The sequence below is a fragment of the Lissotriton vulgaris genome, chromosome 6 (assembly GCF_964263255.1).
Source record: "Lissotriton vulgaris chromosome 6, aLisVul1.2, whole genome shotgun sequence".
Lineage (NCBI taxonomy): Eukaryota > Metazoa > Chordata > Amphibia > Caudata > Salamandridae > Lissotriton > Lissotriton vulgaris.
Genome location: NC_141694.1, coordinates 1,478,693,714 through 1,478,712,915, shown reverse-complemented (window position 1 = coordinate 1,478,712,915; position 19,202 = coordinate 1,478,693,714). Strand labels below are relative to the sequence as shown.

At 44.7% G+C, this 19,202-nt stretch overlaps 1 protein-coding gene across 2 annotated transcripts in view; it reads right to left on the bottom strand.

Moving 5' to 3' along the window:
• Window positions 1-19,202, bottom strand: part of WDPCP (WD repeat containing planar cell polarity effector) — a 2,342,145-nt gene that overhangs the window by 1,497,988 nt on the left and 824,955 nt on the right. For both annotated transcript variants that reach the window (XM_086927625.1, XM_086927624.1), the window contains one exon: window positions 12,551-12,684. In XM_086927625.1, the coding sequence (XP_086783751.1) occupies window positions 12,551-12,684 (134 nt within the window). The remainder of the gene's footprint in view (window positions 1-12,550; window positions 12,685-19,202) is intronic.

Sequence of the window (19,202 nt, the reverse complement as noted above, 5' to 3'; positions counted from 1 at the left end):
GTGAGTGAAGTGTCACATGAGTGCAGGGTGAGAAGTGTGCTCGTGTGACTGCAGGGTGAGGTACAGAGTGAACAATGCCAGCAAATGTTTAGTGCAGAGTGATCACTGTGAGAGCAGGGTGAGCGGGTGAATGTTGTGAGTGCATGGTGATCAGTGTGAGTGCAGAGTGAGTGGGTGAATGTTGTGAGTGCATGACGATCAGTGTGAGTGCACTTTGATCACTGTGAGTGCAGGGTGAGCGGGTGAACAGTGTGAGTGCATGGTGAACGGTGTGAGTGCATGGTGAACGGTGTGAGTGCAGGGTGAACGGTGTGAGTGCAGGGTGAACGGTGTGAGTGCAGGGTGAACGGTGTGGGTGCAGGGTGAACGGTGTGGGTGTGAGTGCATGGTGAACGGTGTGAGTGCAGGGTGAACGGTGTGGGTGTGAGTGCAGGGTGAACGGTGTGAGTGCAGGGTGAACGGTGTGAGTGCAGGGTGAACGGTGGGAGTGCAGGGTGAACGGTGGGAGTGCAGGGTGAACGGTGGGAGTGCAGGGTGAACGGTGGGAGTGCAGGGTGAACGGTGTGAGTGCAGGGTGAACGGTGGGAGTGCAGGGTGAACGTGAATGTGAAGGCGAGAATTAGAAGTGAGTAGTCTGAAAGCAGGGTGCATTCCCAGAAACTTGAAGCGTAGGGTTTCAGATATAAGTTAAACTATTGCTATAATGACATTAATCAGGGTTCGAGGGTGGAGGAAATAAATAATGTGCTGATCCTGCAACAAACTACCAGTCTAATGATTAGTGTTACCAGCTCATTATTTTGATGGCCTAGAAATAAGCAGTCACCTACAGATGCATTTTTTGCACTTATCTGTGAATACTTAGAACAGCAAATATAAATAGAAAGCACTTTTAATTGTGTTCTAGGCCTCAATGATCCATGACTAATAATTAAAGAGAATAAAGACAGAAAAGTCACATAACTAATTAATACATACTTTTTTATTTATAACTCCATTTAGTGTCAAGAGCCGGTCCCTGCAGGATCTTTAAACACATAGCAGGCATGTTTCTTTTGGTAACCCAACTTTATATTTCTTTTCATTAAATGCATTCTCACACTACAGCAGTAAGTGTAAAAATACAAATGTAAGGAATAGGCAGAGTGGGGGCCCAGGGGGTACTGAAACCATAAAAAAACTAAGCTTTGGTAATCAGTTAACAAAGACATGTAAATATGCTAATTAATGGTCTTTAAAGACCTGTGAAAAACTCGGGCCGGAGATAAGACTCCAGACACTGCCCAGCCGAGGCCCCAAGAGCGCGGGCTGCTCTGCAGCAACCCAGGCAGAGGCACAGGATGGGGGAGGAAGGGGGCTGAAGCCCTGGAGGCCAGGGCAGAAGTGACACTGTGAAGGCGCGACCCCCTTTGCATCGCTCCACGGCCCCCCTGGGGGTCGCGCCCCACAGTTTGAACACCCGTGCCCTAATGCAACAGTTATTATAAAGTAAGGGATATAGTATAGCCATTTCATGGTATACAGTGTAGTCTTTCATTCTGTGTTTCTAAATTGTTTTCGCTTGCTTTTCATGTATCGTATTCTTTGGGCCTGGGAGGTGCTTACTACCCCATCTTGGAACCCGTATGGTACCAGTCACGTGATGAGGGAAAAGAAAGCCATGCAGCAGTGGAACCCAGCCAGCTGGCAGCCTCGCCCAAGATGCTCCTGGGAATCGACCTGTAACCCAGCGGGACGAAGCTGAACTGTACCTGAATTTGTTACATTTGTAATAAACTGCTGTATACTCTATTGTTCTCTGTAAAACATATGCCACGGGAAACTAGAATTTAAGGGGTGGGTACGAAAACTGAATATTAAGCCTGAGAAAGTCTAAAATGTAGGTGGTGTGATGACTTAACCTCCTCCTTTGTCCAATCAGAATTTGGGGATCCTTACACTTGCAACATTGGGGGGTGGTACACTGACCCGAAAAACAGTATAACTAGCCTAGGTTTAGCTAGAGAAATTGTCCTACAGTTTGCAAGAACCCACAAGGACCAGCTGCCTTTTGAATCACTGCCCATTATGATCTTCCCAGATTACACTAGACTGGTGCAGCAACAGTGCCAGTCATTTACAGCTGCCAAACGCAGGCTTCGGGAACTCAACATACCCTACATACTGCTTTACCCTGCTCAAATGAGGGTCACATACAACTCGAAATCATATGTCTTTGATAACCCTGCAATCTTAGCCTGGGCGGATGAAACAATGCACCTCAAACCACACACCCCACCACCGCTAGAATCAGACTCCTCACAAGGATCGCAGAGAAATAGACAGAAAAGGGGTAACTCTAAGAGGAGGCACAGGTCCAGAACCAAATGGCGTTCCCAGACCCAGGACAAAGCGTCATAATGGCAACCGACTGCTGTCGCTTCTCTGGCCCACGGCCCAGTCTGACCGCAGAACTTTTCCCATGTATGCAGAACCGGCGGAAGAACCAATTTGGCGTGGGGGTCTCCCAAGGAACTGTTACACCCCTGAACGGTTATGTTGAACTGTTTTGGGATGTTTGGATATGTTTGGCGGAGAACCCCGGGATCCCCCTGTTACGCCACTGAACTGTTCTGTTTAGCGGTTTTGGGATGTTTGGGTATGTTTGGCAGAGATCCCCAGGATCCCCCTTTTGGGGCCCAAGGAGCCTCTCCACCGCAACAGATACTACTTGTTGGTGGGAGTATGGGGATAGGGCGTTGGAGAGGGGAAGTTGAGTCCTATCAAGTTAATATTGCTGTAGATATCGAACACACACAGAGACCACATCACACCTTCACAAACGCAACTGAGATAGCAATCCATGTAGATAACAGATGACTCCACATGCCCATATTCCTCAGTTGGGGGAATTAAACATCGTTTCCTGGAATGTTAGAGGGTTGCTCAACAAAATCAAAATGGGCGCTGTTCTCTGACAGGCCAAACGCTGTGAAGCAGACATCCTCCTCATACAGGATACTCATCTCCTGGGCAATAAAACCCCATGCCTCAATAGATTTGGATATACAGCAGTATACCATTCAGGATTCACGCGGGGCACGGCTATTATGGTGCATCCCCGCGTCCCATTCATTTTATCTGACCTTGCTGGGCAGTGATTGGAATGATGTTATGTCACCCCTGGATCGCTGGTGTGGGCCAGGACGGGAACCCCAAACAGGCAAATCCAAACTCTATCTCCTAGCTACTAAACTGGGGTGGTCAGATGAGTGGCGTGCCCATACCACCTCTGAGAGAGGTTTTATATACGTATCCACCATATATGGCACTCTATCACAACTAGATTATGTCTTCCTTCCTCACAGCTACATACACAGGGTATCCCACATATCCATCCTGCCCAGAGGATTAGCAGACCATTCACCGGTCTTACTTAAGCGATGTCTAAAGTATTAGAAGCCCCTCTTACTGTGGCTTATGTCGCCCTGGCACCTCCCAGACCCTAACTACCAGGAGACCCTATGCGAGGTCATTTCAGACTATCTTTCGACCAACGCTGACTCAGCCCCGTCTAGTGTTATTCTATGGGAAGCCCTTAAACCTACAATCCGGGGTGTTGACATTAGATTCCGGGCAGGCGAAAAACGCAAACGTGCAGCTCAAATACTGGAACTAGAAGACCGTCAGAGGTTCCTTAAAGCACAATTGGCTGCAGGTGCCAGCCCGGGATCGCAGCGCAAGCTCCTCCAAGTACAGAAACAAATACATCAACTCCTTATTAACTTGTTCCGTGCTCATGACGGCTCCCGGCTATCATGAGTCAAGGTAATCGTGTGCTCATGACGACCGGGAGCCGTCCGAACATTGCCGCTCTGCCCATGCACGATTAATTCCCCACCTGTACGGGTGAATTAATCAGTGGGATGAGTTCGGTCGGCTCCCAGCCGTCATGAGCACACGCCTACTGTGACTCATGACGGCCGGGAGCTGTCATGAGCACCGCGGCGCCGCGCCCACACCCCCCCTCGCACCTTGGCAAAATGAACACCGCAGCGAAGGGGTTAATGAGGTGCGCAAGATTTGGCTGGCAACGCAGCACAGGATTTATGAATGGGGGACAAGTCTAATAAAATGCTTCATCAGTTGTGCCAGGCCGCGATGTCCCCTACTCCCGTTCCATCGCTTTGAGACGCAGACGGAGTACTATGCACTTCCCTAGAGATGGTGGTCCAAGTATTCGCAACTTATTATGCTTCCTATATAAACAAAAAGAACTCATATTGTACGCCCTTATAGAGGAGTTCCTAACAGATATACCTCCAAAAGGTCTCAGACTACGTATGAGACCAATTAGATGCCCCTATAACAGTAGATGAACTCAGAACTGTACTGGTTAGTACCCATGCCAACAGAGCACCCGGCCCCAGTGGCTTCCCCAGCGATTTGTAACGGCCACATATGACAACACTGGGTCCATATCTGCTGAAGGCACTTCACGAAGCATTCGAACAACACATCTTACCCTTGGATTGGCGACATGCTGAAATTGTCGTGTTCCTGAAACCTGGTCGCCCCCCTGAAGATCCCTCCTCATACCGTTCCATCTCTCTTCTCAATTTCAAACCCAAACTCCTGGGCAAAGTTTTTGCCAATCGCCTCCGCTCGTGCATCCAGCATCTCATTTACCCAGACCAGTCTGGCTTCATGCCACAACGGTCCACCCGGTATAATATTCGGCGGGTCCACAATGCCCTCGCGAAGGCCCAATAGTTGGGCCGACAGGCTGCCAGCCTCCTGGCCGACATTGATAAGGCGTTTGATTCTTTAAGTTGGACCTACCTATTCTAACTTCTTCGTGCCATCAACTTAGAACCGCGCTTCCTGGCATATGTCCAGTTGTCATATACAGATCTCTCAGCCTTGGTGTGGGTGGCGGGACACAGGTCCACATCCTTTCCTATTTTTCATGGTATGAGGCAAGGCTGTCCCCATTATTTGCCTTGGCCATAGAGCCCATAGGGCACTTGGGCGTGGCAGGAACCACTGATCTGGGAGTTTGAGTGGTCGTGAGAACAATCCGACAGAATTGCGCTGTATGCCAATGATGTGCTATTTTTATGACTCATCCTTGGTCCTCAAATTCTTCAAATTCTACAGGTGTTCGGGAGGACCTCTGGCCTGGGAGCTAATCCTCTTTCCTGTATGTGCGGACCAGAGACGCAGAACCTGGGCTGCCCAGTTGTCCCACGCGACGGAGGATTTAAATATCAAGAAGTGCTCATTTCACCATGCCCCACGGCATTGTGGACAGATGTTACCCCACTAGTCCCAGCCGTTCGTGTCGAAACCACGATTAGGTCACAGCTGCCGCTGTCCTTGTATGGTCGATAAGCAATTTTTACAATGGTTTCCCTGCCTCAGTTACTGTATCGGCTGCAAAACTTCCCGTATAATATCCCTCGCACATGGTTTGCCCAAATCAATGTTATGTTATGTTAAAATTTCTTGTAAAGCGCACATACACCGATTGTTTTCTTGGTGCTAGGTCTAAGATAACCTGGAGCCCATTTGATTATCATGTGCTAGGGTTTAGTTATAGGCTTGGGTGAATAACCAAGTCTTGAGGGATTTTCTGAATTTCACAGAGTCCGTACATGCTGTGATGTTAAAAGGAAGAGAATTCCAAAATCCAGGAGCCAGCACTGCAAACCTGCATCCACCTTGTCGCTTTAGTTTATAAGACTGTGTGGCCAGGTGGTTCATATAGGCCGAACACAGGTTGTGGATAGGTACATGCCTGTGAGTAAGGCTGGAGATTAATTTTGGGCTAGGACAATACAAGGACTTAAAGATCAGGCATCTCACTTTAAAGCTGAGCGTTGGGGGATGGGTAGCCAATGTAACTGCCTCATGAGAGAGGATGAAAGGGTAAATTTGCCTTCAAGGGAGTTTGTTCAAACTATATTTTGTTTAATTAGAATTATTTCCACAAAGGATCGGTTACTTGTCCTTAAAATGAATCTATCAATGATTTTATAATTCAGTGCGAGCAATGCATCAACATATAACATATAAACATGAAAACAAGGACACAAGGTGTATACGAGAAATATCACTTTATCAAATAGCTCAATCAAAGAAATCAGCTACATATACAGATCAATAAGTAAATAAAATTAGGGCTGTAGGTACACAAATAAGTAAATTACAAAGTGACACAACAGAACCTAAAAAGACACCTATCCCAAATCACATTGAACCAAACAAAAGAAAGAGATAAGGTGTAAAGTCGACGTTTCGGTTTCTCTGACGTTAGTTTGCTGAAACCATCCTCAGGACTGTTTATTAAATTATGGTCTGTAAAGAGATTGTTATCTGTTTTAGCAGGAATAGTTGCATCCCGTGGGTAACTGTTCGTCAACAATTACTTGTCAAGTCTATCCGTTATTAAGTGGGAAGCTGTACTTGATAGTTCAGATTGGCGACGGGTTGTTCCTCGTCGGTATTCAAAGTAAATACAAAAGAAGCAGAAGAATCCGATATGTATTAGATAGTAGTATCAAGATATCCAACTTGAACAGGTATGGACGGGAGTAGCAGTTATAAATCCTGCATCACCTCGAGTTCGGGCGGAGCACAAACGAAGCACGTCTCGTATGTACGGACCAGCAGTCCCAGTACCAGTCCGTACATACGAGACGTGCTTCGTTTGTGCTCCGCCCGAACTCGAGGTGATGCAGGATTTATAACTGCTACTCCCGTCCATACCTGTTCAAGTTGGATATCTTGATACTACTATCTAATACATATCGGATTCTTCTGCTTCTTTTGTATTTACTTTGAATACCGACGAGGAACAACCCGTCGCCAATCTGAACTATCAAGTACAGCTTCCCACTTAATAACGGATAGACTTGACAAGTAATTGTTGACGAACAGTTACCCACGGGATGCAACTATTCCTGCTAAAACAGATAACAATCTCTTTACAGACCATAATTTAATAAACAGTCCTGAGGATGGTTTCAGCAAACTAACGTCAGAGAAACCGAAACGTCGACTTTACACCTTATCTCTTTCTTTTGTTTGGTTCAATGTGATTTGGGATAGGTGTCTTTTTAGGTTCTGTTGTGTCACTTTGTAATTTACTTATTTGTGTACCTACAGCCCTAATTTTATTTACTTATTGATCTGTATATGTAGCTGATTTCTTTGATTGAGCTATTTGATAAAGTGATATTTCTCGTATACACCTTGTGTCCTTGTTTTCATGTTTATATGTTATATGTTTATGCATTGCTCGCACTGAATTATAAAATCATTGATAGATTCATTTTAAGGACAAGTAACCGATCCTTTGTGGAAATAATTCTAATTAAACAAAATATAGTTTGAACAAACTCCCTTGAAGGCAAATTTACCCTTTCAACTTCATTACCCAAGCCCTCAAGGGTATTCCGGGTCGCTCACTCCTTCGAAAACTCATGAGAGAGGAGACATGTTCCCAGCGAGGTTGCTGGAAAATCAATCTAGCTGCCTGATTCTATACTAATTGTAGTCTCTTAATGAGATACACAGGGATGCCAAAATATAGGGAGTTTGCATAATCTAAATGTGATATCACCATTGGTAGGACAGCCTGAATCAGTGCTTCCCTAGTAAGGAGTCTGCTGATCTTCCTTATCTTTCTTAGCTGACGGAAGCAAGTCGATGTGACTGATGCAATTTGAGTTTTCAAGGTAAAGATCGCTTTTAATTATCACCCACAAACTTTTAGCTGAGGAAGATGGGGTGGGGTGCCGAGCTCTATTGGCCAAAACTGTGAGCTCCATGGATTCTGAATACCCCCAATCAGGAGATGTTCGGTCTTATCCGGATTGAGTTTTAACCGGTTGCTGTTCATCCAATCACGGATGTGCAGCATGGTAGTTTGGAATTCGAGCACGGATTCAGCAGTATTCTCAAAGGTAAATATTAGTTGTAGATGGTCCGCATAATTGAACATACACACCTTCATTTTTTTTAAAGACTGAATCAGAAGACGAAGATACAGGTTGAATAAATGCAGACATAGCGAGGAACCCTGGGGCACTCCACATGTTATACTCATGGTTCGCCCAAATCAAAGCAATCCTTAACAAGTTCTTATGGCAGGGAGGTGCTATCCGAGTAGCGCTACATACCTGCGCAGAGTCGACCTACTGTGGGGCCATTGCAGCGGCGGATGTATACACATACTATGCAGCCTCCCATCTGTAATTCATTAATGAGTGGTGGTATAGTCCACATAAGGACCCGGCCTATGGCGAGGAACGCCTGGCTATGGACTGACGCAAACGACCCTGTTATGGCAAGGCACATACATGCCCCCATCACCAAACTCTCTGGCTTTCATAAATGGGACTGCCGTTGCAATTTCCACACTAAGCGAAATCATGCAAGGTCTCACCCTCATATCATTCCAACAACTGCAAAATGAATTTCAGCTGCCAAAGTCCCAGTTCTACAAACACCTGCAGCTGAGACATGCCCTGACCCCCCTGGTTCGTCCGTTGGATGAACTATCAGAATTTGACCCCCTAGATGGCGGTCTACTGATGAGAGACCTGGGAGCACACAAGATACGACAAATATACCAGACCTTGACTACCCACATGTGAACCACACTACACAAGACCAGGGAGGCATGGGCAACAGATCTGCCAACCATGACAGAAGATCACTGGCCGGAGGCCCTTGCCAGTACCCGGGGCGCTGCTGTCTGCACGCTATACCACCTTATTCAGTTTAAATACCTTTCACTGAGCTTATTTTACCCGGTCCCGTCTGTGGAGAATGGGTGTCATCCAGTCCCCCATATGTCTCAGATGTGGTGACGCAGAGGGCACCTTCCTTCATAGGGTCTGGAGTTGCGAGGCACTACAACCATATTGGTGGACAATCTCGTCCTACCTGGGCCGTGTCCTGTCAGCTCCCACTTGACCCTAGGCTGTTCTTGCTCCACAGCCCAGAGGAGATTGGCGGGAACCGCTATAAACAACACTTACTGTTTCTGGGCCTCACACTGGCCAAAAGGGACAACGCTCAGGCGTGGAAGGCAACCTCCCTGCCAAGGGTGGGTGGGCGGGAAAAGTCCATGGACAGATGTATGGGGGCCGAGTTTGCAGTCTACCAGGCAAGGGGCTCCCTGCAGAAGCACAGGAAGATTTGGTTCGGCTGGGCGTCATTTCGGGGTATCGATCTATCCCCTCTGCCACAAACTGACCCTCCATAAATTTGCCTGGTACTATGCCCTACTTATTAACATATCTAAGACGAGTAACTCTGTTGTCAATACATATACACCTAGTCATTTGTGTTTGAGGGAATTTTGTTATGATCTGTGCTACATTTCAGTTGTTAGGCCAGCTGTATGGCAGGCCAGTTTGATGTGGTTTCCAAAAACGTGGTACTTTCTGCATCCAACTGTATTTACAATGCATGCTATAGGCATTGCCCATCCTGTACATTGGAAAATTAATTTTAAAAATGTTGAAAAACAAAACTTGCAGTGAAATGCTCCTTCTTCAGAACAGCCATGAAGCGTGCAGTTTTATGCATTAGACAATCAAAATATTAGATGTCCAAATAATTGTGGCAAGCATTCCACTGATACCCTTAAAACATCTCAGTCCAAACAGGGGACCCTTACAGACAAAACATGAAAATACATCAACAACCTGATTCCAATAAGGCTGGCTTTATCAAGGAGACAGCCATGTTGAAAGCTTCCAATAGCACCAATATTAAAATGTAAAGTGTTGGGTGAATTATCTTGAATGTTCAGGGATTAACTGTTGGAATGCAAGAGGGACTACACAAACAAACCCTTCCCAACTCTGATAGATATGCAGGCCAGGACTGTGTGGAAAAGCTGACATTTTACACATGTACCCGGAGCAACAGAGAGTACATTGCCATATTTTGTTTACCTGTAAGCCCCCAGTAAAGTGGTATACCATATACCCAGCGGTGGTAAATTAAAATCAACTAGTGGGCCTGCAGCACATATTGTGTCACCCCACAAAACTTGACCCAGGGTCTGCAAATGCAGCCTGAATCCAGTTTTAAACTGAATCCAGTTTTAAACTGCCAATTCAACTTGGCAAAATAACCCCTTTGCCAAGCCTAAAACAACCTTTATAATCAATATAAGTCACCCCTAGTGGAGGCCCTAAACAGCCCGTAAGGCAGGGTGCATTGTATTTAACCCGTTTGCCGCGGCCGCAATTTCGTGGCACTTCCGCAAAACGGTTGGGGCCGTGTCGGCCGTTGACCGTGCGCAGCACTACGAAGGTAGTGCTCACGATCTCCAACGGCCGACGGCAGCACTTAAGGGGTTAAAAAGTTGGACACATACTTTTATGTTTTACATGTCCTTGTAGTGAAAAACTTGCAAATTTGTTTTTCACTACTGTGAGACCTACCTCTTCCAAAGGATAACACTGGGTTACCTTACTATATTTAATAAGCAATAATATTTACTTTTGAGAAGGTAGAAATGGCACTTTTAGCAAGTTAGGTATTTGGAGGTTGGGCCCTTTTATTACAGCTGGGTTGGGATTCCTTAAAACATATAGAACACAGATTACTCTAGCTGTAATTATTCAAAGAACACTTTATATTTTCGGTCAAGTAAATTGAATTTCTTGACCTGTGTATTTATTCATAACTTGGTCTTCAATGCAATTTTTTACACTTAAACATATCCGTTAACCCATATTCAGAAAGTAAAAAAGACTAAGTTTTCACACTATACAACACTACACAAAACTCTGACATTACTAATACAATTGTGACACATATTGACACATACTCGTATGACCAGTCTGATTATGAATAAATGCAGAGGTTGCAGTTGCTAGAATTATTCATGCTACCAGTGTCCCTTGGGGGTTCTAAGCCAGTTCTGTTACAGTTGACTTTATCAGTTACTGCGCTTTTTGTTGAATGTCTACTGTACAACTTAAATTCAATAAAGACGCTCCCCAAGTTCGTCCGTCGATACATTTTAAATCTCTTATTCTTATTAGGTTCTCCCCAGGACCCTGACTGGTTATAATTCTCGTTCTTTTTTAATTAGAGAACATTCACTGTGCTTTTGCAAGGCTTCCTCTTTTAAATTCAAATGGCTTCCTTCTGGGTTCTCACTTTCTTTTGGCATTACATCGGGGCTTGGCATCTCTCCAGTACCTACTCACATCAGTCTCCCACATTGGGGAGTGCCTTTATTGGAGAAATGAAGTGGTAGATTACGTTTCTACGATGCGCAGTAAACAAAGTTGCTGAGCTGCATGAAAAGGATCATAATTCAAAACGGACTAGACGAATCGAAAACCTAGAGCTTCAACACCCGCCATAGTGGAGTATTCGCTACTCAAATCCTGCAACACAAAACCACACCATACAGAGAGGAAGACCTTTCCTACATGTCTCTATGCATTAAATGTTTGCGACTGAGAGGTTTTACATTTTTATTTTATATAGTACGAATTCGACCGAAGGTATCAGAGCGCTTTACATGCACACCAGTTGCGTTATAGACGGACATATTCATTTTGTTAGGCACAGGGAGATTAAGCTATTTGCCCAGAATCACAGGATGTGGAGCGTCCCTGCCGAGACTCGAACCGGGTTCCCCAGCTTCGAGGTTGGCCGGTCTAGCCGTTAGGCCACAGCCTACACCTTGGAAGCTGTGACAGTCGCAGTTTCTCAGGACTACTGGAGAAATTCTTAGGGAATTCAAGCACATTTCTCTCACCAGCCTACGAAAACAGACAAGTGCTGAAACAATGTTTTGCAAGACCTAAATAAAATACATAAAAGGTTTTGAAAAGTATGCCGGGTTATTGAATGTTGTTAAAGAGGCGGCATCCCCCGTGGCTCCTGATGTCCCATATATGCTCGGAGGCCTCGTCTCTGCAATAGGCCGAGGGATTACAGCCCTCAGGCACCTCTAAAGGAAAGTCCTGCTGTTGCATCTGCGACTGTCCCGGCAAACCACAAAACCATTGTGAACTGATGAATAGTTTATTGATAAGGAAAGGCGGACCCAGCATGGGACAACAATACTACTATGCCGTGACAGCTGGGCTTGCTCTGTTTGCGGATTGTGTCCAGAGTGGCCAATTTAAATAATAATAAAAACTCGATTTACATACGCATTGTTTGCTTAGAAAACATGGCCGACTTGCAGCTTGAGACTGGCTCGAGGAGAGCAGGTGAACGATGCACAGCATAGCGGGTCTGCTCGCTCAGCCTTGAAAAGTGTAAATCGATCAACCAATCAATGCTTATGCGCTAGTCGGTCTGGACTGTCGCAGGGTCAGAAAATACAGACTCGCATAAGGAAGCACCTACACTACCACAGTGAGGCTCTACATCCAGTGCTTAATTTGAGCTGGTGGTGTCTGGTGCTTAATTTGTGCCGGTGGTTTCCGGAGCTCAGCACCGGCACTTTTCATGAGCACCAGTTTAGGGCACACTCACATTCGCTTATGGTAGGTAGGTCACTACTTTAAAATCATACCTTATTATCCAGGGATGAGAGTTTTTCCAGCCTTTTGTTAACATCGGGGGAAGTTGCCTTCTTTGAAATTTGAATAAAGCAGAGATGGGGTTGCTCCAGAAAGGATAACACGATGAAATTGTCGGTGAATATACCTGAAAGACAGTGATAAAGTGATCATTGTATTAGTACCTGCTTTTAGCACTTCACCAAATCACCCTTATATAGCTGGGTATGATGCTAAACTAGCCCTTACATCTCCCAATCAAGAGTCAGTAACTTTCTAAAATGAACCAGTGTCACCTTGCAACAATGCCCTTGGGATGAAAAAGCATGACCTGGAGCAGTGAACAAAACAACAATATTTTTATTCGGCAAGATACTTTCTCTTTTCTGGCGTTTCTTGGCTCTCACATATTCCTTCGTCCTCAACATGTGTTCATTCACTGTTCGGGTTACAGTTCCACTACAAGGCGTGCCTACGCTACCTGGACGCAGCCAAACAAAACATATTATTGTATAAGGTTGTCATCTCGGCTTAGTAAGTAACAGGTTACCCGTCACATCTGACAGCTGCTGCAGTTTTCTAAGACCTTCCTCACGTGCAGTTATACAGGCAAGGGTAACCCGTGCTTCTCCTTACACGATGACCGTCAATCAAACAGCTCAGTTATTACTCAGTTAAATTTCATAACAAGATCAGCAGAAATATGCATAAAATTCTCTACATGGAAAATCACAATGTACTTTTAGTCTGTGCACTCAGTTTGGGTTATTGAAAATGTCAGAGTACCGCAAGGTCACTGGCGCGGAATCGGCCACTTTTCTTTGTTTTGTGTACAAGGGCTTTAAATTTCTAAAATCACAGAAGCCAATCAAGACACTCGAAGCATTTACATTCCACCGTCACTGGTCTATCTAGCATTAAAGGCTGTACATTGGGCCATGGGTTCAGAGAGATCATATAGAGAACGCATATGTATGTCAGTGAGTGTTGGTATATAGCATAATACATATAGTTATCAGAGACTGCCCTTATACAGTTGGCAAAGCTCAGAGTGCAAGATTGATGGAGGTGGGCTGTCAGCGACCACTGGGGTAGTATTCAAAGCCATTGAGTTTTTTAGTCCAAGAAACTCTCTTAAAAAATAAACTTTATAGAAGGTTAATAAATCATTGTAATTGATTTTACCCCTCCTTATGTATCTGTTCTGCATGCATGAAGGCAGAATGGGTATACTTATGTGAACGGCCAGGGTGTGGGACTGAATATGTATGGGTATATTGATTGACAAAATATGTTTCTATTCGAGTACTGTCGAACTTGGATTCCTAATGGAAAATGGGATTATGTTGTAACTAGATTTATCTCCTTTAGGTTGCTCAGCCAGTATGAGTGAGATGTCTGCATGGAATGTTGGTGTGCGTGATGTCAGAGTGAATAGAATGTGTGTGTGCCTGGTGTGTGTGGAGAATGTCAGTTGGTGAGTGAGGGCTGAGCAACATCCATCAAGCTCCTGGTGGGACCTAATATTTATCTTACTGAAACCAACTAATAAACACCTGACTTGGATTAATTACCTGGCTACCATCTACTTTTTATCTTCTTTTACCCACAACATTTTGGCGACGCTTTAAAGGAAACCTTGCGTGTTTTGACCTCAAGAAAACCGAAGGTGAGAGAACCTACATAATTCTATGAACCTTATTGTACTTTATTGATACAAGTAACTAGAAACTAAGCTATTTTAAAGTTAAAAGAAAAACAAGGAAAAGGACGCCCTTAAGAGTCCCACCAGTGTCCTCCACTATCTGGACAGCCTACCAAGGGCGCTTCACTTTTCTTGTTATTGCGTCTGCGTCTGCGTCCATGCAATGCCTACCACGTCACTTGAAACTGTACACAGACGGACGTTAAGCTGCTGCTGCTGCAAGCTTTTCATTTTCTTCTTCAAATTCTTCAACGTAATCTCGAAGGAGCAGTTGGTGACTGCAGTGATAAGTATTCTTGCTGTGATGATTTTGCTTGTATTCTACATTACGCGGAGCGTAAGTTCTGTGGAAATGTTTGCAGTCTTCTTTGCTGAGACGCGATGTTCACCTATTTAAAGCTTCCTCCAGCATGGCCTTTACTTGCTATTTTTTAGATCTCGGATCAGAGCAAGTAACTTCAGGTACTGTAAAAAATTGTTCTTCGTGTTGGGAGCAGTAAAGTAGCACAGTTGTATTGAACATTGTTGTCGCACTAAAGGAAAAGGAAAGCCTTTGGGACTAATTTATGAGAATTACGAAGAAGTATCGATGAAAATGGATCTACGGTGACAACTTTATTTGTTTTAGTTTATTGTGTTTCAATGGTTGTCATGTTGAACAGTGTTTGCTCTAATCTTTACTCATCCTATAAGTGGGTGTTTCGGCTTATATGATATGTGCTAAATTTTCTGACCTAGACACTTGTGTAGCACTAGCATTATTCTTTTCTGTGGTGTAGTTTGCGTAGGAGCTGGTCTCTTTACATTTCTTCAATTCTTTAGTGTGGGTGGTGCGCACACCTTTTCACTGTTGATATGCTACACTTGCAGTTTTGTTGTGCTCAACTTTCTACTCTTAAAGTGTAATGGGTCTTGTACCAATATGTTTATGCTTTCATGGGGTTGTGTTTCTACCCTATACATTTATGATTTTATGAGCTGGAGTATTATACATTTATGCGGTATGCTTTCATGGGGTTGTGTTTCTACCCTATACATTTATGATTTTATGAGCTGGAGTATTATACATTTATGCGGCATTTATTGATGCTATTATGCCATAATTATTAAGCGCGCAAGTAGTAAGACGCGTTAGTGCAATTATTAAGAAGCGCGCAAGTAGTAAGACGCGTTAGTGCAATTATCAAGAAGCGCATAAGTAGTAAGACGCTTTAGTGTAATTATTGAGAAGCGCGCAAGTAATTATTAATATTCATGGTGCATTTATTGTTGTTGCTATACGAAAGGTTGTGCACTTATTCTAGGGTCAAGTGTTTACCCTATACATTTATTGCTATACGAAAGGTTGTGCACTTATTCTAGGGTCAAGTGTTTACCCTATACATTTATTCTTGGGTCACGTTTTACCCTAAATATTTATGTTACTTTTATTGATGCTATTTTTATGCTTCTTTGTGGTGGGTTTCTACCCAATACATTTGCGCCTTAGTGCAACGTATTGTGTTCTTTTTCTTTTCTTTTCTGTTCTCTCCAAGGGAAGGGGATATGTGCCATGTTCTGTGGTTTATCCTTTTACGTTGTTTCTTTGCTTTACTTATTCTTCTTTCCTTTTCTTTTCTTATATGAACTGTCCGCTTCATTGCATGTGTATCTTTCAAGATTTTAATTGATTTATTTATTGCTTTATGTTGCAAGCAATTCTGTTTAATTTCTGTGAAGAAAAGGAGATATGTTGTAACTAGATTTATCTCCTTTAGGTTGCTCAGCCAGTATGAGTGAGATGTCTGCATGGAATGTTGGTGTGCGTGATGTCAGAGTGAATAGAATGTGTGTGTGCCTGGTGTGTGTGGAGAATGTCAGTTGGTGAGTGAGGGCTGAGCAACATCCATCAAGCTCCTGGTGGGACCTAATATTTATCTTACTGAAACCAACTAATAAACACCTGACTTGGATTAATTACCTGGCTACCATCTACTTTTTATCTTCTTTTACCCACAACAGATTGCATAAGTGAAATGTCTGTAAAGCTCTGCTAAATGGGCAATTCAGTTATTCAGTTATAGTGGTTCAATCATACAGCGCATTTGAAAGCCAAACGGAATCAGCCCACACACTATTAACAAAAGCATTTGCAATGCAATAGGTCTCGCATTAGGAAAGTTTGAGCGATTGGTCTTATAAATGACCATTTTATTATTTGTGTTGGTTTTGAAAATAGCTCAATTAATAGCTTTGTCATTTACAATGCGAATAGTTATAACTTTTGCAAATGTGACAACTATAACCTGGGGTTGCGCTGAGTGATGCTGTGGTAGTGCAGAGTGGTGCTGTGGTGGTGCAGAGTGGTGCTGCAGAGTGGTGCTGTGGTGGTGCAGAGTGGTGCTGAGTGATAATGTGGTGGTGCTGAGTGATGCTGTGGTGGTGCTGAGTGGTGATGTGGTGGTGCTGAGTGATAACGTGGTGGCGCTGAGTGATAATGTGGTGGTGCTGAGTGATGCTGGGGTAGCGCTGGGTGATGATGTGGTGATGCTGAGTGGTGCTGTGGTGGTGCTGAGTGGTGCTGTGGTGGTGCTGAGTGGTGCTGTGGTGGCACTGAGTGATAATGTGGTGGCGCTGAGTGATAATGTGGTGGTGCTGAGTGATGCTGGGGTAGCGCTGAGTGATGATGTGGTGATGCTGAGTGATGCTGGGGTGGTGCTGAGTGATGCTGTGGTGTTGCTGAGTGATGCTGTGGTGGTGCTGAGGTGGTGCTGAGTGGTGCTGTGGTGGTTCTGTGGTGGCACTAAGTGGTGCTGTGGTGGTGCTGAGTGGTGCTGTGGTGGTGCTGAGTGATGCTGTGCTGGTGCGGAGTGATGCTGTGATGGTGCTGAGTGATGCTGTGGTGGTGCTGATTGGTGCTGTGGTGGTGCTGAGTGGGAGATGGGGAGAGGGAGAAAAAGGAGAGGAGGGAGAGGGTAAAGAGAGGGGGAGAGAGGAGAGAGAGACAGACGGGGAGAGAGGAGAGAGAAGAGAGGGAAAGGGAAAGGGAGAGGGAAGTGAGGGAAAGGGAGAGAGGGAAAGGGAGAGAGGGTAGAGGGAGGGTAAGAATTGAGGGGGAGGACGAGAGCGGAGGACGGAGGGGAGAGAGAGGGGAGGGAGGGAGAGAGGAGAGCAGGCAGAGGGGGAGATGGGGAGAGGGATAAAAAAAAGAGCAGGGGGAAGGTAAAGAGAGCGAGATAGGAGAGAGAGGAGAGCAGGCAGGGCCTGGAAATCCGGGAATGCAAGTTGCTATAGGCTAAAAAGCCAGGCGTCACCGATGACTTTGGTTTCTAAGTGCTTTGCTCAACACTTTCAGGATAGCCCTTGCTGCCTCTGGGCCACATATTGGTACTGTGGAACGAGGACAGATGCATGCTGGGAAGAATGTGCGGCAAATGTGGAATGTGGGCGGGTGAATGAGGAGAGAATGGGCCCCAAATGTCCCTGCCCATGACAAACACATCTTCTCTGCATGCAGAGCACACACACCTTCACTCAGCCACAAACCACATCCCAGCTGGACGCAGCAAACACTGCTAACCATGCCTCCGGCTTTGTTTTTGTTGCCGAATTTGTTTATACCAGTAAAAAACTTTAAAAATATAGATTTCCCCAGACAGATACGTGACCCTGCCTAGTGAGAAAGTATAAATGTGTTATGTGACAAACACATGTTGTTATCTTATGGTTTCTAAACTCACATAAATAATGAATTGCCTGTGCTTGAAAGCTGATGATACGCACACATTAAAATTACCTCTCAAGTTTCAACATGCTTTCACTGTTAGAAATAGGCGTTCAAAAACCAACGAGGGGTACTAATATTTTAATGCTTATTTAAATGAACAGGCCGTTCACAGTTTGCAGTATTTCACATTAGGACATTTTTCTCTTAAAAAAAAAACAATAACATACGAGTAATTCCAATTTAATTTGTAACCTCGAGAAAGCCTCAAGATTTGTACACCAAGAGGGAAACGTGCACGTGTACAAGCCCGTGCACCACACAACCTAAAGCAACATTTTAGTGGGCAAACAACAACTAAAAACATTACTGCTTGGCCTGGACATGGACTTGGAAGTTTGTTTAAAATCTGCTATGGGTTAATTTTTAAAATAATCAAAAGGCGAAAGAGAGGCAACCAGCTTACTCTTCAAGGCAGATTCAGGCTCTGTGTTCACTTAATACCTAGCATTCTGCGGAAGAAATCGAATTTTAAGTGGCAGTTGTAATTTAGTGCCTGCGTCTATTTAAGAGTTGGTCTCCTCTTTAAAAGAAGTGCTGAATCAGTGACACTGTGATGCTCACAAGACAGGGCTGATGAAAATCAAGATACGCAGAAGGAACAATGAATAATTAAAAGGTTCAGGTATGAATCACAGTCGAGGGCTACGAGACACACTAGGGAACTAGATAATAGGACAGAGGCCCCTGAAAGCGAAGCAGGGTGCGCATCACAACTGCTGAAGTGTGCAAGGTCATCAGCTCCAGGGCCTCCTGCCCACGGTCACGCGACTGAAAGGCACTGCGAAACCAGAGTGGTGTGGGGCAGAGTGAGTCAGTAAGATCAGGTATCAGGCACATTGCGAGATCGCACAGTATCCCAACGTCTAAGTTATGTTCAGCGAATGATATCGCAAGACTTGTGGCGATGCAGGAGACAGAGAGGAGCTTGTGATGATCGATAGACCGAGAAAGAGGAGCTTTAGCCAACCATCCATGTGCTGTACCTGTGTAACTGGATCTCCTGGGTAGTAACTGTCAGCACAGCACTCATGCTGGCAGGCCAAAGTAGACTGTTGGAGGTGCAACAAAAAAAGTTAACCTGCTGCCCCCTACAGTGCACATGGTCGAAAGTACTAATAATGAAAAAAACTAAGACGCAGCTAGCGTTGACCCCCGTCATAGCACTTATTTTGTTCTTTACCTCATGTGCACAACA